General features: G+C 46.6%; 1 protein-coding gene across 14 annotated transcripts in view; it reads left to right on the forward strand.

Annotated features, from left to right (window-relative positions):
* The window catches only part of GRIP2 (glutamate receptor interacting protein 2), a 205,773-nt gene extending 182,789 nt beyond the window's left edge, over positions 1-22,984 (forward strand). For 11 of the 14 annotated variants that reach the window (XM_085516841.1, XM_085516839.1, XM_015875369.3 and 8 more), the window contains 10 exons: positions 3,828-3,894; positions 4,706-4,851; positions 5,139-5,283; positions 8,939-9,078; positions 10,051-10,227; positions 11,874-12,027; positions 14,638-14,758; positions 16,964-17,200; positions 18,216-18,362; positions 20,864-22,984. In XM_085516841.1, the coding sequence (XP_085372967.1) occupies positions 3,828-3,894; positions 4,706-4,851; positions 5,139-5,283; positions 8,939-9,078; positions 10,051-10,227; positions 11,874-12,027; positions 14,638-14,758; positions 16,964-17,200; positions 18,216-18,362; positions 20,864-21,052 (1,523 nt within the window). In that variant the 3' untranslated portion in view covers positions 21,053-22,984. The other 3 variants (XM_085516846.1, XM_085516845.1, XM_015875373.3) reach the window with 1 other exon arrangement.
* Positions 22,985-23,441: the final 457 nt, after the last annotated feature.

Raw genomic sequence — 23,441 nt, forward strand, 5'->3', positions numbered from 1 at the left:
GGCTTGCTCCTGGCTGGGGGTGGGTGCAGGGATGTGTGGGTGGTGATGCTCCATTGTTTGTGGAGACCTTGGATGTGCTCTGAGTGGTGGGGGTGCAAAGAAGTGCCAAATGAGGTTTCTGACACGATGATGTGAAGATTTGGCTCTTATTAGCCTGAACCCCTTGTCTCCATTAGCAGAACACGTGGCACATAGTGCTCTGATCTTTCTGGCTGCATTCAGTTCTAGTGACATAGTTATGCCTTTGTAGATGTCTTCTGTAAATCTCTCACAAATTAAAATCCCCAGCAGCAAGAAGCTACCAGCCATGTTTTCTTGTGTGTTCAATACCTGACCTCTTAAAGTTAGATATCCACTTGCTGTTAGCCTCTGGAAAATGATAGTTGATTCCACAAAGGATAGCTTTTCTGTTTTCCATCTTTTGTCTGCTCGTTCACCTTCTCCAAAGGCCATATGTGAAATTTACCGCAGGCCATGGGGTGTTGGGGCTGCTTAAACAGGCATTGGAATTACCTGTCTTGTCAGCTGTACATTAATGCTTTATATAGCATGTTTATCAAATTACCTTGATATATCTTTACAAATCAATTCCTGTGCCCTTGCTGGGAAGTACTGCAGATAAGGAGTAAGCACTATATCTGCTTGTGGATGATAAAACCGGAATTTGGAAAGACAGATAACTGTAAGTCTCTTAAGCAGTGTAATCACTGTCCTAGTGAGAAGATGGATCTGTGAGTTGACCCAGTCCAGCTCTGCTGGCACTGGATTAGTCCTGGACCTGCCTGGCAGCGTGTCCATGAGCAGCACTGTGTCCCCACAGCCTCACCAACATTGCAACCACAGATTTGCAACTGATATTCTGACTGAATAAGTGAGATATTCTTCCCAGGCTTTGCTGCCTGAAGAGTTTGTTAGGATATAGATCTGTGGTGGCATAAGCATCCTGCTTACTGATAATTCACCCGGCTGCTGCTAAAACTAATGAAGGGTAGAGGAAAAAGTTGGGTCCTGGGGACTGAACTGTCACTGCTGTTGTTGTAATCAACTCTGATTTGCTTTCTTTTGTCTTCTCATTCCTTAGCTATCCTGAGATTATTGGGTTTCTGATTTTGGTGTTGTTTTTTTTTTTTACCCTTTATAAACATTTGCTTTCTTAAATGTATTTTTTGTGGCGTTATTACAACTTCTTTAATTACATGTTGGCAGGGTGCTGCCTCAGCTTGATCAATAACAAAAGGGCATTTATAGCCGGTTGAAGCGCTGATGCGTGTGAGATATGTGCTTGTGCTCCTTGGAGGGGAATAATTTACCAATGCAAGTCATTATGCATTCCATTAAAAACACAGAACGGACATGTGTTTCTGGCCTTGTCATCCATCAGAGAGTAAATGCCGAGCGAGCCAGAATCCCAGCAGAGGTGGCGAGAGACTGAAAGCAATTTATAAAAAGTAAATAACAGTATTGATCAGTTCACCTTTTTATCACTGCCCTGTCAGCGCCACCAAGCAGTGTTTCATGGTGAGTTTCTCCCCCACCCCACGTTTCTGCCTTCACCAACTTTGATTTATGGAGCTTTCTCTGGGTCACTGAGGGGAATTTCAACTGTCTTCTGTACTGGTGGATCCACCAAAGACACAAATCCATCTGAAAATGAACTTACTTCCACCCCAAGTAGTTTGCCCTGGCAAGTGGGGGCTGCAACCAGACCTCCTGAGGAGATGGTTTGGGTATCTGCACAGAAGATTCTGTCTCTGTCATGACACATCTCCTCTCTTTCCTCAGCTGCTGTCTCCCTTTCTGGATGGGAAAACAAGACCTGGAGGCCAGGCTGGATGTTCATGGGGAAAGGCACTGGGATGCCAAAGGGGAATGAATGGAGTTAGTAACCACTGTATTTAAACTGAACAGGGAATGACTGTTCAGTGCTTTGAGATTTCTCTTGCTTTGAATCCTATGCCTCTAGAGAGAACGGTTGTTCATTAAGTCCCTTTAACTTACCCGTCAGCCTCATGGGTGCTGACTAATAGTGATGGCTTTGTAAAGCCTTGCAATTTCATACTAGGTGGCTAAGTGGTTATTTAAAACAGAGAACTGCTGTGTGTACAAGCACAGTTTGGATACTCTGATGGTAGGGAGAGGGGTATGCTGTTGAGCTTTCTCTTGTTCCATTTAACAGGTCCTAAGGAAATCTCCTTGGCTGTGTCAGTTGTAGAGATGGCTGTCCCCAGCCCTCTGCCAGCACTGTGGTTCTCTATAACCCCCTTCTGTCACACAGCCTCTGCTTTGAATCTAATAAACAAACCTCACAGTGAAAAGCACTTCTGGAAACCTGGATCGTTTTGACAGAACCAGGCTAGGTCGCGATTAAGCACGCAGCACCACGTGCCGGGCTCAGCACCTGTAAGCTGCTGAGTCTCCATCGCTGCAACTCCTACCACTGCTCTGGGCACCTTTGCAGCCCCAAAGACATGTTCTGTGTTGAAAAAGAGAACAGCAGTAGTGATAGCAGCATGTTCCCATGCACTGTTTGTCTATGGCAAGTGGCCTCCTTAGGCAGAATGGGTCGTTCTGCATTGATTTTTAGCCACATCAGTCTCTGCATCTCTTGACGCACACTGGTGAATGGGTTGGCTGGGCCATGGGTTGAATACAGATTGAATGCAGCCATGAGCCCTCCACAATCCATCCATTTCTTGTTGATCCACAGTTGCAAGCTGCATGCGAGTTTCTAGATCAAAACTATCTGGCACCATGTGCCAGTAAGGCACGGGGAGAATAATTCTTCCAGGCTCCATATCATTCAGCAGTCTCATTGCTATGGCTATTATGAAATCAGTCATGGGCTGCTCTGACCTGACTTTTATACTCAGCTGTGTTGCGGCTGAGATTGGCAGTCATTTCACACTGTTTGGTGCAGAAGGTGTGGTTACATATGGGAGAGGGTATCCTTAAAGGTGACGGGCAAAGCATGTATGTTTTTATATCTTATAAATGAATGTAAATAGAAAAATCCAGAGCAGAGATGTTGGCAAGAAAAAAGCACTTATTCCTTTACGTCTGACTTTCTGGGGCACCCTCTCACTCCTGCTCAGACAGGTGGATCTCTGTGATTGATGCCACATACCTTGCAGATATTTTAATCTCTGACCTGCACCCGATATGTTCGGATGCTGTGAGGTTTCTTCCTTCCCACGCAGTTTTTACTGAGAAGCTCCGTCAGCTTTAAATGAGATGATGCAGTTTCCCATAGTGAGGCTGTAGGGAGTGACGGGGGGTGGGAATGATGCTCTTGGTGTATGTTTGTCATGTGGATGGCAGAGAGGGGTCAGGAGGGAGTCAAGTCATAAATCTCTCTTGGGCTTCTCAAGAGAGCAGCAGGTCCCACAGGCAAATTGGAAAATGCAAATGCTCCCAGGGATGCATGCCTGCATCTCCTGTGGGCTGAAAAGGGTCTCAGTCTGGTAGGGGGAGAGGAGGATTGGAAACCCCTCTGCCTGAGAGCAGATGGAGTTATCTGGTTGTATGACAGAGTGGCCTGGGTAGCTGAACCACATGGAAGACATGTTTCTTTTTTTTTTTTCTTGATTGTTTTCCACCTTGAGAATTTTCCATCATCTTTTACTTCAGCCCCACAGGAGGGCAGCCAACAAGAATTTGCAGGGATTTTCTTCTTTTTTTTTCCCTTCTGGCTGTAGCTTCCAGAAGGTCAAGTGTAAAGCACCATTTTGTCAGAGGAAATGCATTCCCTTTCCTCCCAGCTTCTTCTCCCATTACCCTTCTCCCTCCTAGATAGCAGGCTGAGTTTTGCACCTGTTTGTCTCTCGCAGCTGCAAGCAGAAAGCCTGGGGAGCCTTTGATCATCTCCGACATCAAGAAGGGGAGTGTAGCACATAGGTGAGTGCATAATTTCCCACATGCCAAATCATTGGCAAAATATCCAGTCCACTAATGAGAGGTTAGGTAGAAAGATTCCCATGCGATATAGCACTAAAGTCTGGTTTTTGCCATCATCCAAGCAAATATGCCAGCCTTTGAGGTTTCTCTTAGACCACAGTAGGGTTTGGAATGAAATCTGTCTTTATTGAAACAAGTAGAGTTGAGCTAATGGACAGGATGGCCAAGGCACTGATTCAGAGGTCTGCTGACTATATATAAGATGGATGTTTAACATCTATGAGCATGTGCCGTGTCTCCTCAGGTAGTTTGCTGTGTTTCAGCTGCTGCCTGAGTGAATTGAGTGAGTGAATTTTAGGCACTGGTGGAGATCTGTGCCAATAACTCAGCCTTTTTTGGCTGCACTTCTGATCCCAAACACCTCCCAGCAAGGCTTTCAGAGGAATGTAGTGCTCGTGAAGGGCTGTTTTTAAAGTGTATTTGTAAGTGAGTTCCCAGAAAAGGCAGAATATCTGTCAGTTAAAGACCAGACATTTTACAGTGCTGTAGGTTACCTAAACTATATATCCATATAGCTGAGAGTGGCAAGCTAATGTCTTGTTCTGGGCTGATGCACACTCTATGTGAACTTCCTCTCTGTACATTATAAGTGCCTCAAACCCTGTTTGTGCTTGTTTCCCAGAAAAGACCAAAGAGAGGGGGGAAAAAAAAAGCAAGCTAATATTGTCATCACTACCGCAGAACTGAATGCATTGCAGGATCTGAAAGGCAAATACAAATGTACTTCAGTTTTCTTTTCCTTTCTACACAGAACTGGCACCTTGGAGCCGGGAGACAAGCTGTTAGCCATTGATAACATCCGACTCGACAATTGCTCAATGGAGGATGCTGTGCAGATTTTAAGGCAATGTGAAGACCTGGTCAAATTGAAGATTAGGAAGGATGAAGATAACTCTGGTACAGAAATCCTGATGCAAACTGGTGCCTGTCCACTTTAATGACATTTCCCAATAGGTAGTGCAGACTAACAAAGATAAGGGCTGCTGCCTTTCCGGTCACCATTTCCAATTGATTACAGTCTATTTTTGTTATTCTGCCCTTAAATTGAGCTTGGAAGGTTAAAATCCTGTTTGGTATGAGCACAGCTGAAGACTGAAAGCTTGTGCTTCTAAATGCTACAAATCTTTCCTATGACCTTTTTGATATGGCAAAATAAAACACTCTGCATTGCTGTTCTCTTTCAGACGAGCAGGAGACAACCGGTGCTATAATCTACACAGTGGAACTGAAGCGGTATGGTGGTCCCTTGGGAATAACCATCTCCGGGACAGAGGAACCCTTTGATCCCATTGTCATTTCAGGCCTGACAAAAAGAGGGCTGGCAGAAAGGTGAGGTTTGGGGGTCAGAAGGGCCAAATCAGTGTGGGAAGGAATTTTGATGTTTGCCAAGCTTTGAGACTGGGGTCTGTTGGTGCTGCCCAACTGGCTTTCCAGACCCATGTGGGGTGGTCAGGACTGTGCCCTTAGGGTAGTGAGAGAGGTTTTAAGCAAGACGCTACTGGTAGAGTCAGAGCCAATGTGTTATCTGCCTCTCTTCTACTGAGATGCTTCCTGGTGATCTTCTATGCCATAGCTTGCATTGGGAGATTGCCCACCTGCCTGAAAAGCATTGTATCCATCTAGTCAATGCTCATGTGCTGCTAAACTGCAGCTGATAGCCATGGCAATGGGGTGATTGACGAAAACCACAGATCTTGGGGGTCTTGTGGTCCTTGTTGGTTGCTTAGTCTGTTCTGTATGAAGGAATCTCAGTGTAGGGCTGCTCTGAGCAGCAAACATTTTTGTTGCATAAAGGTAGCTGCAGATCTACCTTCAGAAGATGGGGAGGTTGTCTCTGTGTGTGCCCGGGTCTGAATATATGTGCATGCGTGGGATTTAAAGGATCAGGACAGTGATGCGAATATAAGGTGGAACTGAGTCATACTCTGTATCTTAATTACTCTGTCTGTACGGTGCTGTGACTTATAAGAGATGACTCCAGCAGACCTGACTCATGCTTCTCATGGGGTTGCTTTCCTCTGTGCTGCAAAAAACCTCTGAACAAATAGATGTGAAATGCTGGATTTAGGGAAGTTTTTTCTTCTGTTCTGGTCTTTTGGTTCTTTCTGCTTGAAGACTGAGCTCCTTCTGAGCTGAACTATAATACAGCTTGGTGCATCTTTCTGCCTCAGGTTCCTCAAGCTCCTAGTACACATAGTGCTGCTCATTTCCATTGCTTTCCTTTGGTACAGAAAACCAAGACAGGAAGTAAGGAAAAGGGATGCACTTGGTTCTTCTCTTTGGGGATTTTGTATCACTGCCCACCACCAGGATGCAATCTTTTCTCCCTATGAAGCACTACCCATAGAGTATCTGAGGCTTGTCTACATCTTGTACTGGCAGTGCCGGAGAGGTTCAGGACATGAAACAGCTGCTGCTGGGCAGTAGAAGCAGTTCTGTACCTTTGTTACTCCCAGTTCCCTTTGCAGTGCTGTGGCTGTTCCTCCTTTGAACTCAGATGTGCATCAGTAACTGCTCTGCAGAGAAATGTAGCACAGGCGAGTGCTGCGGTGCTATTGAATTTTGATCAGGAACTGGCACTCAGCAAGGACTGGAATGCCTTTTGAGGACAGCAACAGAGCTGTTCAGCACTGTAGCAGGCTGACAAACTGCGGTGCCTGTGCTGAGGAGCAGAGTGGGGATGGAGCAGCATTGGGATTTCTCCTGGTAACCTTGGCTCCTTGCAGGGAGGGAGAGGAGTGCTGGGATGAAGGCTGACTGCAGAGAGGTGCATGTTCTGCTGAGATGGTTGCAGGTCTTTCTCCTGGGAGCAGCAGAAAGGAGTGGCTTAACCTTCTCAAGGGATGAGGGATGCTCTTAGTTTTATCCTGATTTGTCCATTTCCTGTCAACTGTGCTCAGCTCTGTGCCAGAGACACTCTTAGCTGTGCTCTGAAGGGTGTGATGGGTTTCTGAATAACAGGAGTTAAAGCTGTTTTGCTGGAGCACAGCACGTGTTTCAGCGGTGCTGCTGTGGGGTGGACTGGATCCTGGCATCTGGTAATAGGGACGTGGCTGCCATTCCTGGAGAGGCACAGGGGACGATCTGCACTCTGGCTCTGTGCTGGGGAAGGCAGGGTGTCCTCTAGGACCTGTCACACGTCTGTCACAGCAGTGACAAGCTGTCTTAGCTGAAAAGGCTTCAGATGCAGATGACTTGGGTTTTATCTTGACCTTGAGCATTTTTCTCCTTGTATGTGTCCCATCCTATAGAAACCTACAAAGGCAGCACAGGCTGTTGGGTTGATGATGTCAAGTGATGGCTTCTCTGTTTCATCTCCTTCAGTGCCCATGGGTGACTTTGCCCTTGGCCACACGACTTGTTTTTGTCCTGTGTGGGGAAGGGACCAATACAGTTCATTTCTGGTTGAGGTTTAATAGTTCTCCAAGAGCGATTTTTTTTAGTGGTCATTGATATTTTAAAGGGATTTCAAGGGCTTGGCAGCCTCTTCTGACGCCACCTGGTCAGACACAGGAGGCTGCAGGATGGTTTTGTCCAGGAGTACTGAGCACCATCACATGTTGGCAAATGGGAGAAGGGATGTGAACTCTGCCCATGCTCTAGGTAAATCCCTGGATTTACCTGTCCACACAGTGGACAGTAGAGGGGATTGATTAACTTTTTCCCCTTTGATGTGACATCTCTTTGATATTTTCTGTGTTTTCCTGCCGAGGGAGTCTCACAGTATCTACAGAGCAATGGTGCTATGCAGGGGCTGGCAGTGGGGAGAAGTATTCATGAGAGATCAGCCCTGGCTCAGCTCTCTGATAGAACCTCAAATAAGGCACTGAAGGTAGCGAAGGGTTGCATTAAAGTATTAGCAGTTCAGCTTTGTTTGTTTTTGTCCGTGTAGATGAAACTTTTAAGACAAATACTCCCTTTGCAGTGTGATGTATACTGGGAGTACTAGAGTTTTCCTTGAGGGCTTTTTTGGGCTGACTAGGATGGGACAATACGGACATCTAGTGGCTGTGCAGGACTATTACGACAAACTGAATACCTCAGCAGCAGCAGAGCAAACAGTCCTGCCTAGTTGTTGTGTTCTGGTTTGATTTATGTGCTGTGGAATCATAGAAGCATAGAAGGATTAAGGTTTGAAAAGACCTGTAAAATCATCTTGCCCAACCGTCCACCTCCCATCAATATTGCCCACTAAACCATATCCAAGATGTTTTGCAGTAGATGCAGCAGCATGCCTCTGAAGTTCCACATTAGGGGGAAACGCAAGGAGTTGTTTTGCCTGCTGTTTTGACAGTGTATCAGATCCCATTTCTGCAGGAGCAGCAGTCTGATTTGGACTGGATACAGCCTTGGAAAGAAGCATGTTGCCATGGGCAAAAAGACATGTCTGTCTAGATTTGCATCTCCTGGTTTGATCATGCAAAGTCCTTGATAGCTGAACATCGCAGCAGTGCTGGAGGAAAGGATTGCTGCTCTAACGTGCCAGTGTTAGGGAGCATATGAGGGAACTTAAAAGAGATCAAAAACTAGTTTGCAACTTGCTCAGCTCATGTATGCCCACACAGTCTGCATGTGTTGGGCTGGATCTTTTGTTGGTTTGTTAGTTTAGCTTTGTCTTCTGTCCATGCCATGGAACCTGCTCATCAGTTCCACCTGTAGACATTGCTCCACTGGCAATACATGTACACCCCCATGACTTCAAAGAGTTTAAAATGTAGTCTGTTTTGATGTCCAGCTACCAAGAGGTCTAGGAACTGAAGTGAGCATGTGTTCATGTGCCTGCATGTATGTATACAGAGGTGAAAGGTGGTGTAAGCCAAATTCTTGGTAGTGTTGGTGAACAGGGGTATACAGAATGCCAGGAGGAAACCCAGACGTGTTTAAAGAGCTGAGAGTTAATTTGCTGTTGCTTGAAGCAGCAGCAGCTTAATGGCCTGAGGAGGGTTGCCTCTATGAAGTCCCTAACAGTATCTTTCCTCTCCAGAACCGGAGCCATCCACATCGGTGACCGAATACTTGCCATCAATAATGTGAGCCTCAAGGGCAAGCCACTGAGTGAAGCCATCCACCTGCTGCAGATGGCAGGGGAGACAGTAACGCTGAAGATCAAGAAACAGATGGAGAGTGAGTTGGGGTTCCTGCTCTGGGGTGGGAGTCTGCAAGAGATCCTATACACAGTAGGGTCTTTTCAAGAAAGCCCATCTCATTCCCTGAAGCCAAGTGTTTTGATCCTTGCTATGAAATACTATTTTTTCCACTTCTGACACTTAGAACTGTCACAGCCACTTGCTGAATTAATTGACATGCAAGTGCCAGTTGGAGACTCGTTAATCATTCTGAGAATTGAAGCAGGTGTAATTGAAATTTCAAGGTAATTGCCAGTTAATTATGATGAGCAATCTTCTGAATGGTTGGAAAATAAGGACTTTTAGAAAACTGGCCTTTGTTTGGGAAAATAATCTGTCCTCATTGACAAATGCAGGCTATCAGCGAGCATTTTTATCCCAGCTAAGTTCTATGAGTTGGAGATCCAGGGTGTGGATGGCTAACAGGAGATTTAATCAATGAGGACTTTATAGTCAGCTTGTGCTGAGAAACCATTCCCCGTATAGCTTTTACATGGAAGGGAACTTGGTCTAATGATAATAAGAGCCTATTATTACTAAAATAATGAAAGGGAAGATCTTAGCTTCATCATCCCCATTCAGCTCTCCATTTTCTCATCAGTAATCAGAGGAAAATTCAGCCTCAAAGTACAAGGCCCAGGGATTCCACTGTTGTCTTGAGACTACGTGGGAGGCTCTTTGGGTGGTGTTCAGCCCTGAATTGGTACAAAATAGAACAGTCTTGATGAGGGGTTACAAATTCAGCTCTATAGTTTGGTACCAAGTTGTGTTGTGGGAATCTCACTGAAACTTTGAAAAATGGAAACTGCTTGGAATAAAAAGTTTGGCACAGGCCTTTCTCAGTTACCTTTGAAGAGCTGAAGAGGTTCTTCAGGAGCCTTAGAGTAGCTGAACTTGCTCTCACAGCAACATAAGCCCTTCCCTGAGTGCTGTTCCTTGTGCCTTCAAAAGTGTCTTATTTTGCTTTCAGAATCCTATCCCAAGAAGTCTGGGAGTATCAATGAAGTGAGTGACCCTGAAGATGAACTGACGGACTCCCAGAAAACTAGCAAGCTGTCTGAGATGTACTCTACCACTATTCCTAGTGTAGACAGCGCTATGGAGTCCTGGGATGGCTCCGGCATTGATGCTGGGTATGGAAGCCAAGGTAAGATGACTTTTCTCACGGGTCTGTGAGCCAAGGCAAAGACAGACAGAGCTTCCAAGCCTGTCTGGAGAATGAACATAAGCCAAAGGCTGTGGTCTAATTGTGCTAGCACAGCTTCTCCCTTTCAGCAAGGAACAAAATGTATTTTAAAATGCATTCATGTGGTGCTCTGAGTTGATATATCTATTTTAGATTTTTATTGGCTTTGTTTCTTCTGGCTTACATAGATAGCATCATACTGTTCACAGCAGTTTCAAAATCATTAAAACATTTTACAATTCACGTAATCGGATAAGTATTCACTGTCCATATGTCTTAGAAAGTATTTGGCCTGCAGCTCACTTTTAGTTCCCCAGAGAGGCCATGTAGACTGTATTAATCCCCTTCAGGATGTTTTAAAATCCACAAGAACATCTTGTGACTAGAAGCACTCACTTAACAAAATAATCAAGGTAATGCTATGAGACAGTATCTCTGACTCCCTGGTGAGTGATCAGATGTCTTGGAGGCCAGATTTATTCAGCTGTGGTTTCTGGCAGACGTATGGAATTGGGATGGAGGATGTTCCATCATGGGAATAAGTTTTCACTTGGAGAAAGGCACTGGAGAACAGTCCAGCTCAGATTCAGTGATGTGAGCTAGTATTAGCCTGTGTCGAAGGAAAACAAAAACCCTAAAGCAGCTCCACAAAACGCTGCTCAGGTTTGAGCAGGGAGCTGTGCTGGGCTTGGCAGGAACGTGCCACCAGGTGGCTCTGAATCCCAGGGATCCATCCCTTGTCTCCTTAAGGAGGAGGTGAAAGTGGTGGCACCGGAGGGCCAGCTCTGTGCACACATCCCTGTGCCCATTCCGCTGCAGGGCCCTGCGCCCAGGGACCTCGTTCCTATGCTGTAGCAAGCAGCAAATGCTCCTGCCTGGTGTAAAACATTGGTGAGCACTTTGCTGGGGCTCTTTCCAGAGCAGTCTAACCTTTAAAAACACACAGAGGAAACCCTCAGCTAAATGAAATAACAGGCTTTGGCATTTTGAAAGGAAGTTCTGGCAGCGTCTTTGGGTATTTCCAGTGCTCTTAGCCATGCGGGAGGTCAAGTCTCCCTTAATTATGTGTTTCTCTTTTACCTCTTCCTGTTCGCTTGGCACAGGGTGCAATGGAAGTGCACGATGTTTCTTGGAAAGGCTGTGGGGATTTCTCTGAAGTGTTGAATGGGCAGGAGGAGGTGGACAGGGGACTTGGGAGATTTATTTCCATGGCAGCTGGCACTGAAATTGCTGAGGAATGCTCTGTTTTGAAGGGTTTCTGTCCAGACAGCTTCTCATGAGACCTGGAGATCTTGTGACTTGGTAGGGGTTGGTTTTGCATCTCTGGAACAAGACATCCAACGATATGGGGAAGTCCTTGGGGGCAAACTTAGTGAAACTTGTCTGATTTCCTCCTATTGGACCCATTTGATCCTGAGAAATTGCTTTGGTTAGAGAAAGAAAATATGGGAAGAATATCTTCTTTTGAAAGACTGAGGTGAATGCAGTACGTAACCTAAATTGCTACAAGTTTGGGATCTAGGGATGGAAGCTCTCCTGGCATTTACTCCTCTTGGGTTTTCTAACCAGATGTTACCTCTTTTTCCCCCACCTCTTGCCTTGCCTAGGTACGTACATACCTCAGGCTGCAGGCATTGCCCTTCATCCACATGAATGGAGACACAGCAGGCAAAAGAGCAGCACCCCACCTGCAGACCCCAGGAAAAGCTACCCCTACATGGATGGAAGCTTCAGTGAAGACGACTGGGACAAGCCCAGCAGGTGCGGAGGGGTGGTAGGAGGTAGGGAGGCCCTTCTGCAGATGTGGGTATGAGAGGGCACTGATTGTGATGCAGTGGGTTGGCCAGCAATGCCCCATCATGGCATCAGGCATCTGTGGGGCGGGTGCTGGAGTAGTGATCTGCTCTATCAAATGACCTCCTCAGAGATGCTCTGTGGCATTTCTGCCATGGCCTGGTGACACTAATGTCTGGAATTAGAACAGTCTCAGCTACACGGACCACAGGTTCTTACCGTGTCTCATGCCATGTAAAGGCTGTGGTGCTTTCATCGTTCGGGTGTTACAAATAGTTGTGGCCAGGGTGTTGTGTTGGCCAGAGACTTTAGAGTAAGAATGTAGCTTCTCAGCGGCTTGATGCCACAAAGCCAAAAAAGCCATCAAAAGCTCATGGAGGACTAGTATGAGGTTGTATAGCTGAGATAAAATCTCCTAAAGGTGTGGCTGGATGTCTCTCTCCACCACGCTTTCGCCCTTCCAACACATGGACAAAACCACACAGCGTGAATGTAACCAAGTTAATCCCCCAGCTCTGCCGGAGTGGAAGAAATCCCAGAACACCTCCCAGGCACACAGAGCAGATTGCAGCTGCCCCCTCTTTTGGGGTGAAAATCCTGCTGAATCTGCCTCAGCCCCTCTCCAAATCATGCACAGTGGAAAAGCCCTGTTGCCCTGTAACTAACCCTCCCCTTGACATCCTTCAGAGTCCCCATAGTTGTGTGTGTCGTGTTGTTGCTGTCGATTCTTTTCTTTTATAATTATTTTCCCTTAATTTTTGTTTGTCCAGACAAAACCCTTAGAACATCTCATGGCCATTTCCACCTATTTAAAGATGATCAAGCTGGCAGGAAGGCTGGCAGTGGCTGAGACTTTGTTCTTGTTTTGCCTCTCAGCAAGAGCCGGCTCACAGAGGTCGCTGCTCTCTCGTGGCCTTCCCGGCGAGGCCACCGGCAGCTGAAGTTAGCAAATGTGAACCCTCGAAACCCCGTGTGTCCCTAATGAGGGCTCTGAGCCCTGATGTCAAAGTGCAAGTGAAACGGTTCGTGCTGCTGAGCCCTTTTCTTAAGGGAGAAAAACAAAACCTTTCTAACCCTGGCTGCCCTTAGCCTGGAAAAACCTGCTGACCCAGTGGTGTGAGGGCTGATTCATCCAAGTCCTGGGTGTTTGTTGTAGCTGAGAGGCAAGAAATCCGTAACTGGAAGGGACTTTTGCCTCTTAGGAAACCTGGAGCAGAGGAAGGAAATGAGTAAGGGAAAAGAATTGAAAACTCCTTCTCAGGGGGGAATTTTGGTTTGTTTTTATAAAGTCCTGCTGGGTGTTTTTTTGACCTCTCTGCCTGTTAAAAGCTGCTGCTTTAAAAGAGGTAGGGGGTGAATTTAAAATACAATCAGCCATGTCAGATACCAGCCTCCAGGCAGGTGACAATCCCACAAGGACCAAAAGTGTGTGTGTGTTTGAGGTTATACCTGCTACAAACTCTCCTTTAAACCAATGGATGAAAAGCAAAGCATGTGCTAAAGACTTTGCTGTTAGTACAGATCTGGGAAAGATGTGCTATTGATAGCTCAGGGAGTTGTATATGTATAATTGAAGCCAACCACTCTTTGATTTGTACTCAAGTACAATGTTTTGACTTTGCTAAGTGACTCTGGTGGAGACGTGTCCCATGCAAGCTGCTGCCAGATGTTGCACAGGTGGATCTTTGTCTGTACAGCTCCTAATAGGATGCATGGAAGATGCATTAAGGCTGATGTAATATCACCATCCTCCCATGACACATCAGTGACTGTACTGTGACCTTGTTTTACCACCACTGAAAGTTGCCTTCAAGAGGCTTCTGGTTAAAATGAGTGCTGATGATCTGATGTTGTTCACGTTACCATGTGTTTGCACCGACTGGAGAGAGGTTCCCTTTCTCTGTAGCCAGAGAACTGGAGAGAGTCTATACACAGCTGTAATGCAATGAGTTGTGTAGCACAAAAGCTCACTTCCTTGGCCATCTCAAAGCAAATGAAACTTGGTTTGTATGGGTTATACGCTGACACTGTCAATATTAGTGTGCGTTTATTTGTCCAGCCTAGGGCAATCATTTTTATATACATCTTTGCATTATTTATTCTCATAGAGACCTAATGTATTTACCATTTTTCTCACCATGTCTGTTACCCTCTGTGTTTTTCTCTCTCTTCTCAGGTGTTCTGTGTCTCAGATCTGAGCTCTATCCCATCAGCCTTTGTACTAACAGTCTCTGAGGCTCCTGGTTTACCCATAACGCATCCTTTTTTCTTTCACTTCTCTATTTCACCAAAACGTCTTCCTAAACCTACAATCTTCCTACAGGCACTTTTTAATTTACCCTTTGAACTTTGACATCACTACACCAACTTAATTCTTCCTTTGAAGGACGCTTGCCCAGTTAGTAAATGCATGGAGGTCTCGTTCGGACTCTTGTCTGAAAAGTTCATATTGTTTGCTTTTGTATATGAAGACTCTTCAAGTCTCTGCTTTTACTGGTGAGACACTTGCTGTAGCCTCGCGGCTTTCATCCTGCTGCAGAAGAGTGCTGACAATGTTTGGTTCCTACGTTACAACAGATACCCCAACCGCCAAAATGGCCTTGAGACCACTCACGAGGATAGTTTTTGGCGTGTTTTTGGAGAAGCTTTGGAGGATTTGGAAACATGCGGCCAGTCTGAACTTTTGAGGGAGATTGAGGTAAATCACTTTACGAATTTGCTGCCGATCTGTTCTGCTCTTGACTTGAATGCTAAGCAGTTTCCCCAGATGTGCTGATTGCTCACAGCACCCCTGTGCTGTTGGTGGTGTGAGGAAGGGTTCGAGTTTTGGCCATTTCAGGGGTGTGCTGATGGATAACTACATCTCCTCAGGCAGTTCCTTGCACATACTTTCCCCCAGAGCTGAGGAATTATTAATGCTCTTTTTGCAAATTGCTGCTGGCCAACAATCTTCACCTGACTGTTGGCAAAGCTCCCCTATCAAATGATAAGCCCTTACATGGGAAGGTACTGTTTGTCACAAGCGCCAAGCGAAAACCCATTGGGACCGAAGCTTGCTTTAAGTATAGACAGGAACAACATGCATCTTGCATTCAGCTGTCACTCTGACGGAAACTGTTTCAGTAAAATGGGTAATTGGAAGCTTTTCAGACACTCTTCCCCTGGAAAGATCTGAGAAAGTAATTGCTTCCTGCAGAAATAAAGGTGTTTCCTCTCCTTACGAACCACTTTCTCTTTTCTTTATCCAAAATGCTTTGGAGGTCGTGTTATTGTGTCCGGTTATTGGATGGGGAGCCTGCATTACTAAGCTGTGGGATGCAAATAAAGGCCTCTCTTGAGATTGTAGAGCAGTGGGGGCAGCAAATGTGCCCTGTGGGATGGGACCCAGTAGTTCAATCCCACAAGCTGCTCCCTTCTTACACCTCCTACATGCAGATGTCTGGGGAAGGCATGCAGGGCTGGGTCCTTGGTCACCCCAAAGATGGGGCTGATAGCCAAAGTAGTTCCCCAGGGTTGGAGGAGGAGGGAGGAGTCTGGAAATTGGTGGACATTTGCTGTTCCAGCAGATTGCGTAGGGACGGTGTCCCCATGCAGTGCCTGATAAGGTGCCTGGAGAGATGCCAGTTGTCATGCTTTTCCAATCCAGTAACACTGGGTTTGGGTCGGAAATGGTTTTGTGGGCGTCTCTGGCCCATGTGCTTGTTTCCCGTTATTGTCAGTGGCTGTTTGAGGAAAAAGTACCACTCTGAAATGATGCATAGATGATTCTCTTCTGCATAATGGCGGATCTTAATGCAAAAGAAGGGATTTGTTTGGCTATCGTGAAATGCCAGGACAGAGAAAATAATCTTTCTGCCCATCCCTTTTGCAGGGATACGTGGGCTTTTGAGTCACGCTTAAAGGCTTTGGAGCTGTTACATTTCAAGCAATGCTTTTAAAGAGAATTTAAAGAAATGTTGCAAAGTGCAGACAAGCTCCAGCACTACCCACACAATCCTAAAAGTGATGGATAAAATATGGAAATCTTTTTAGTTTGTGAGTTTCCTAGCAGTTTTTGAGGAGTCTTCCCTCAAAAATTAGTCACCTTCAGTTTGGACAACACTCAAAAGCCTGCTATGCACTCAAAGGGTTTCCATGTTTTTCCATCTCCTTTTGGGATAATGTAGGTAGTGCCGGCATTTTCATCACTGCCACCAGAATCTGCTTTATTTACCTTTGTTCCAGCTTGCAGAAAAGAGACAGAAGCCTTGATTAGGGATTTATTTCCCCTGTGTGCAAGAGTGATTGCTCTTTGACTTGCCATGCTTAGCACTGCAGAATTTTGCTGTCTGCTCCCTGTCTTTCCTTTTCTTGCTGCTACCTTTTGACATTTAATAGGACTGCAGATGTTTGGAGCCTGAACTTCATAATGATGGTTTTCATTATGCTGTTTAAATAGACTCTGGAACCAGTTGAGGTTCCACAGACTGGATTCTTTACTCCTTCATTAGCTTTGATCAGTGTAATTTCATTAGCGAAAAGCATTGCCAAATGGAGTAGAATCTACTTAGGGGCATCGTTTAATGGATGCTATCAAGGATGACCAGGCTTAAAAACTACTTAATTTCATATTTTTAACTCAGTTTTACTCATTGAAGGCTGCCATTTACTGACAGATAAAATCATAATTTCTCTGCTGACTTGGCCTCAGCAGTCTGTGGTGCTGCCTTCCTGGGGCCATTGCCAGCACTGTGCAATGCTGACGATAGGCTGCAGCCCACAGAAGTAGGCTGGAGATCCACCAGTTCCTGTGGGAGCTCCCCTGAGGTCAGCATGTTCTTCTGTCTTGATTCCCTCGTTGTCTTTTATTCCTGTGTTGTCTGCTCCTACCTCAGCCGAGTGACTCTGTGTCCCTGCCCCACAGGCATCCATCATGACGGGGAGCGTGCACAACTTGGGCCTGGAGGGCAGCAAGCTGCTCCTGGACTCTGTCAATCCATCAGGACTGAGCCCGTTGAGGAAAGCAAACTCCAGCTGTGACACTGGACAGACTGAGAGCAGCAGCTCCCCTGCCAAGAAGAACGAGAGGAACCTGGACATGAAGAAGATGGAAAAAGAGATGCAGGAGATCATGTCCCCTACCCCCCTCGAGTTTCACAAGGTCTGTGTTGCCAGGGGTTGGTTTGCCTTGGCACAGTGGTACCTCAATAGGAAAAGCTGATGGATGTGTTGCAGCCCCATAGAAAATGATCCCTGTTGACCCTTTGCCAGTGGCACACGCCATCCTGTAAGCTGCCTTTTTTTTCTGAGAAATCATTTATTTTCTGTCCCCTTCCTCTTCATTCCTGGCCTTTCCTAAAGGGATGCGAATGGTAGGACCTGAGTGACAGAATACTCGTTTGAATTCAGTATGCGGGTGAATGCAGCCAGTTTAAGTGTGATGCAAGGCAGTGGTAATTAGAAGCAGTAATTAACTGTAGAAGCTGTTGATGCAGAATGCAGGCAGGGAAGGGAGCTGGAGAGGTGTCAAAAAATGGTTCCTTTTTCTTTCATAGTGATTTCAGAGTGAAACCTGCAGTTAAGGCTGTTGGGAAAAACAACCTTTTCATGTTTGATCTGCTTTTGTCCTTCAGGGCATAGCAAATGCACCTTCAAATAAAACTTCATTCCTGACAGAGGAGAGCTGAGTAATTAGCTGTGTTATAGGGTGAGCATTCTTTCTGCTGGAGCATCTGGTGCTGGAGGTGTTTGGAGCTGAGGTTTGGGCCACGTGGGCAGCTCCTGGGCATCACCCTGGGCACTGTCCTGCCCACAGACCACACAGCCATGGGGCTTTCCGAGCCACCAGCACCCTGATGCAGGCAAAGCATCATCTCTAATGGTAGAGATGCACTCCCAGTTCATGGAAGGATGGAAAAGGGGGACCATGGTGGAGGGAGACAGTTGTCCTTGATATTGCTTGTCCCCTTTTGGCTGCTGATACTGCATACATCTCCTTTAGAGACCAAAGTATGATTGTGATCTAGGGAAGGGGATTAGATGACCTGGTTCTTGTCCTCAGTATGCCAGGAAGTAGGACGTTTCTAAGGAGAACTAATGAATAGTATTAAGCAGTGTAGATGTTTGTGCTGTCTCTGCAGCATTCCAATGTGTACTTTCTGCTTCTACCCCTCCAGATGACACTTCACAAAGACCCAGAGAGTGAAGACTTTGGATTCAGTGTGTCGGATGGCCTGCTAGAAAAAGGTGTCTATGTAAATATGGTCCGTCCGGATGGGCCAGCAGATCAGTGTGGCCTCAAGCCATATGACAGAGTGCTTCAGGTAATAAATGCAAAATGCAGTTCTGGAGGCTGGGACGGAGTGAATGAGTGGCTGAGAGGAAGAGAGAAGTGAGGCCCATCCATGACAGCACTAACTTTAATGAAAGGTAATAGTTAGCCAACTAGGTGAGCACCTACCACCTAACTCTCAATGAGACCTGTGTTTTGTATAAGAAATCTCTAGGTAGCAAAACTGGTTCCCCTAACTGACACCCAGCCCAGGGAGCACCTCCACACACAGCTGTCCCAGTGCTGTCTCGGCTCGGGCAGCTCACAGCCAACACAACCAAAAAGCCGTGTTGCTTTCCGTCTTCACCACCCTCGATCCTTTTCCTATCATGAAAGAGGGTGATTTTTGGACAAACTAGACTGTGTGGACCAATGTGTGTTCTTGTGAATCCCCCCCGTGGAGTTAAGCAGTGTTGATGAAGTTCTGTGCATGCCTTTGACAACTACAAGTTTTCTAAGAATCAGCCGTCCTTCAAGCAAAGTGTTTTTCATGGATGCCATCCTTCGAAAGGCACTCAGTCTGAAACAAGTGACGCAGAAACAGAATCAAAACTCTGGGCAAATAAAAGTAACTTGGGCTTATCTGCCTGCCAGAGGGACAGTGGAAGAACGGGGCATTCTGGAGTTTGGAAAAGAACTTTACATGGACAAATAATAACAAGTTTCGCTTTGGAGCAACTCAAATAATGACCGAGAAAGTGCTGCTTTGATGGAAAAACTGCCACCATTTGGAAATGCAGATATTGTGACCGTATTTGGAAGCACTCAGAAAGATGTTTAGTTTTGCTACTTTCTAGGCGGGGGCTGTTAGCAGCAGGATTAGAGCCAGTATATTATGTACATCAGGTAACCGGAGTGCTGGCAGCGCTGTGGGGAACCTTGTTTAAGCTTGTTATGATCTCTAGCCAGTTGGCTGCTATACAATTATTCCTTCTCAGATTCAAATAAAAGATGGTGCAAGAATGAACAAGAAGCTAATTAGGCTGTAGGCTGCCTTTCTGTTGAATGTTGGATGTGTCTGTCTTGGCGAGTGCCAAGTGCTCTGGGAGGTGTGCCCAAAATCCCAAACAGAGCAGAGACTTCTGAGACCCCCCCCTCCCCACATGCTGTGCCGCACAGCTTCTACCTACAAGAGGACAGCGAGATTGCCATCGCATTGACATGTGCAGCAGTGATGGATGAAGGATTGCAGACCTGGTACAGGCAAATCCCAGCAAGAAGCACGGCGATGTGCTGCTGAGGATGCTTCACAGTGGTTATGGGCATGATGATGCGTCTGCAAGCAAATTCCAATGCTGAAGGCCATGAAACATGTTGTCCCTGTGAAGGACCTTCTGTCTCTTGACTGATGGATTACCCAGAGCGTGGCATTACTGTAATGGCTTTTCTGCACTGGAGCTGCCCAGCCAGCATGGAACAAAGGCAAAGCAAGCTCATGGCTTATTTCTCCTCATCTGTGTGCAACCTGGAAATTGACCCTGGTCACTCATCTATAAGGAGCAGTACTGAGTTCAGCTGGGTAGCTGCCAGCTAGGGCAGGGTGACACTGCTGCCATCACAGAGCCCAGCTCCATGGGCACGTATTAATCCTGGGAAAGGGCTTTGGATGCAAGGGTTGCATGGACTCATCCAGCCCTTATCCTGAGAAGGAATCAACGCCTGGCCTCAGGGGTTATGTTCACTCCAAAGGTGGGTGGGAAATTCCTTTCTCCCTTCCCTGCTTCCCCTCCCCATGCTATTTGCCAGCCCTCTCCATCCTGGGGCTGTCGTGGCACCGAGCCCAGATGTTCTGGGAGCTGTAGGTAGGAGAGCTGGGATGGCTCCTGCAGGTGACCCAGCCTAGAAACGTGCTTCAAGATGCTCAAGTGAGTAGGAAAAGTGCTTTCACTGCTGAATCCTGCAGAGAGGATTTGCAGCCTCCGCAGCCGCCTTCTGAGCCCATGTGAAATGCATCTGGACTCCTCCAAAATGAAGGATGTAAATGGCATGAGGAGAAGCAGGAACTATTCAGTATAGTCCTGATTTTTACTGCCTGTTGAGCTGGAAAGTGATCGATTGAAGCCTCAAGGTCTGTGTTGTGTTTGTTTTCTAGGTGCTGAATACCCCACATCACAGATTTAAGGCCGGTAAAAGCTACGATGGCAGAAAATCATGTAGCAACCTTTCTCCCACAGGCTTGAACTAGAGAATTGATTTTTGAGCCCTGAGTTCAAAGGGTGTGATACTGTCCTAGACTCCAGGGGTCAGGATTTCTGCCTGATCCAGGCTTTTCCCCCTTTGCTCTACCAGTTACAGAGCCATTCATTCCGCTGCTAAGGCAGGACATGCCCAGTTCAGAAGGGTGCTCTGCTGTGACCCCTCTGTCAGAGTCCCGTCCCAGGTGCTGTGTGTTTTCACAGGTGTGGGTTTAGCACCAGCCTTGTGTTTTCCAACTAACAAACCTGGTGTTTCTGTTGTTCCTTCCTATGGCACATCCTAAATCCATCCCGACAGGTAAATCGCGTCAGAACGAGAGACTTTGACTGCTGTCTGACTGTCCCCTTGATCTCAGAGGCCGGAGACAAGCTGGACCTGGTGATCAGCCGAAACCCTTTGGCTGCCAATGCTCCCCCTGAGGGGAATGGGGAGCTGCTGGCACAGGCAGCCCACGCCGAAGTCAAGGCGAGTGTCCAGACCCTGTGAGCAGCCGCAGTAGACGATGCCTGGAGCCTCTGCTGAGCCATTGTGGTATTTGGGGTGTTCTTCCTGTTTTTTGCACTGGTATTTGTAAATGCTGTGTGTCTCATCAGCTCCAAGGGGGGAGGTGGGTCTTCAGTGAGCTGTCACCTGTAGACCACCCACCATTGCTTGGGAGGGTTGAAGCTGGATGTGCATTTCTTGGGCTGGGGTGAGCTGTTGCATTCCCAGTGCATTGGGGTGCATGGGGTCCTGCCCCAGCGCCTCCTTGCACTTCAGGCCTCGGCCATCCTACAAACACACATGGTGCTATTTTTATCCTTGTTTGCTCTGTTTATCACATACAGCAAGAAATGCCATGCCTTTTCTGTTGTACCCGGTTCCACCCTCCAAACTCTCCTGATAAACTGATTCCTGCAGTCCCTTTCTTTCCAGTTGTTGGGCTATGGAGGGCCCTGTTTAAAAGACGGTTCAAAATGCACTTGATGGTGTCTAGGTGCAGTTCTTGTTCAGAAATTGATGTTTGCAGCTGCCTTAGGCCGGCCCCTTCCATGCTGTCCCATGCTCAGCCCAGTGCCCACCATCAGCGGTGTGGTTGTCTGTGCTATACAGCAGAAGGCTGTGCCCAAGGCTGAAGACCCTAAATGCCTGCTCGAATGCTTAGCTACCATTTTTCATATGGAGGATACCATTTTTATGGAGAAAATACAAGTAAACAGCAGAAATGTTATCCAGAGCAGCTGATGTTTTGAATTAATAGAACCTTGTTGTACCTTACCAGGAAGTGGCATGAGAAGCCCCTCATTAGATGGAGATTGTGGATCCCCTTCCCTACGTGCACTAACAGTGCCCAGGGGGGTTTGCTTTGTCAACCCCATTGCCTTGCTGCTGGCCTTCCCATGGCTTTCCAAGCATGGTGCCCTTGCTTGTCCCCCCTGCCCCAGTGTGCTCCCAGGCCATGCATGGGGAGGAGGCAGCTGAGGTATTTGCAATGGCTTCCCCATCTGCAGGAGGCACAGTCAAAATGCGGCTGTGGGCTCCTCCTCCTCTCCTTGCCATGAATTCCTCCTGTAGCAGACATGAGCCATGCTCAGTGTTCCATGTCTTAGCACTTTATGATGATCTTAGCTTCCTGGCACCCTGGCATTGCGTTGCCCTGTGAAGGCTCAGGCGTGGTGATATGGTGGAGGTGAGGAGCTTACATGGTCAGGGGCTGCAGCCCTGCTGACCACTACCCCCACTCCCCGCTCACCATTTCATTTCCTCCATCACCACCCCATACCAGTGCTGTGTTTGGGTGCCATAGGGGCTGTATGCAGCACGTTCCTCATTTTACTGAGCCAGGACTCACTCCTGCATCCATCCCCACTTTGCAGCTCTGTCCCTCCACAATAGCCCTGTGTATTGGGGTGTTTCTTTGAGGCTTGTCCAGCCCCATCCAGCTACTTGTCGGTGTAGCCATTTTCTCTTCAAGTATGCAATATCCCATACCATTGCTGCCACAACTAGGTAATGTGCCATAATTGATGCTGTGGAGCATTGACAGTGCAGCCGAACGTGTTTTTATATGCAATATTCTGAACAGCGGAAGCTCGGTGGGGCTTCTCATAGGTTTTTAATGAAGACTTTTATTAAAGGCTTTAAAACAAAAGGAAGAAAAACTTGGTCCTTGTATCCCTTCCTATGCATTTTGAATGAGATGAAGATGAAATGCATTACTTAAATGTGTATTTTTATCCATATATTAGAGTGTATTCCTTGTAAAGTATTTTTATATGCTGATTTTTCTTATGTATCTATGAAAGCACAATATTTAAAAGTACAGCATTTCAAAGAATATTTTAGTCCTGTTTTGGACCTATTTGTAAATCTCTGTATTTAAATGGCATTGCAATGACTTTTTTTTTTTTTTAATTAAATAAAAACAAATGAAATGCACGTATTGTTGTTGGCAGCGTTTGCAAAGCAGTGGGTGACCCCTGGGGATAGGATAAGGGGGTGACCTGATGGGTACTTGGATTCTATAATTCATGGATCTTGGGAATCCATCACCAAAGTTAGAAAAGACGTCTAAATTCATCCAGTCCAACCATCCACCTGCCACCAGTATCACCCACTAAACTGTGTCCCTCAGTACATCATCTAAACGTTTCTTGAGCACCTTCAGGATCTGTGACTCCCTGGGCAGCCCATTCCAGCACCTGATCACTCATTAGATTTTCCCTAATGTCCAACCTGAATCTCCCCTGGGATAACTTAGGGGGGTGCCTTGGAGGTGCTGCACAGCAGGAGCCAAATTATCCAGCCTTTGTGGCCAGGCATCTAAAGAGACAACTGCCACAAAGCCACTGGGAGAGCTTGTGTCCTTACAGGGGTACTTACTTTCTTCCCTTTG

The sequence above is a fragment of the Coturnix japonica genome, chromosome 15 (assembly GCF_054131305.1).
Source record: "Coturnix japonica strain WE chromosome 15, WE-NBRP24, whole genome shotgun sequence".
Classification (NCBI taxonomy): domain Eukaryota; kingdom Metazoa; phylum Chordata; class Aves; order Galliformes; family Phasianidae; genus Coturnix; species Coturnix japonica.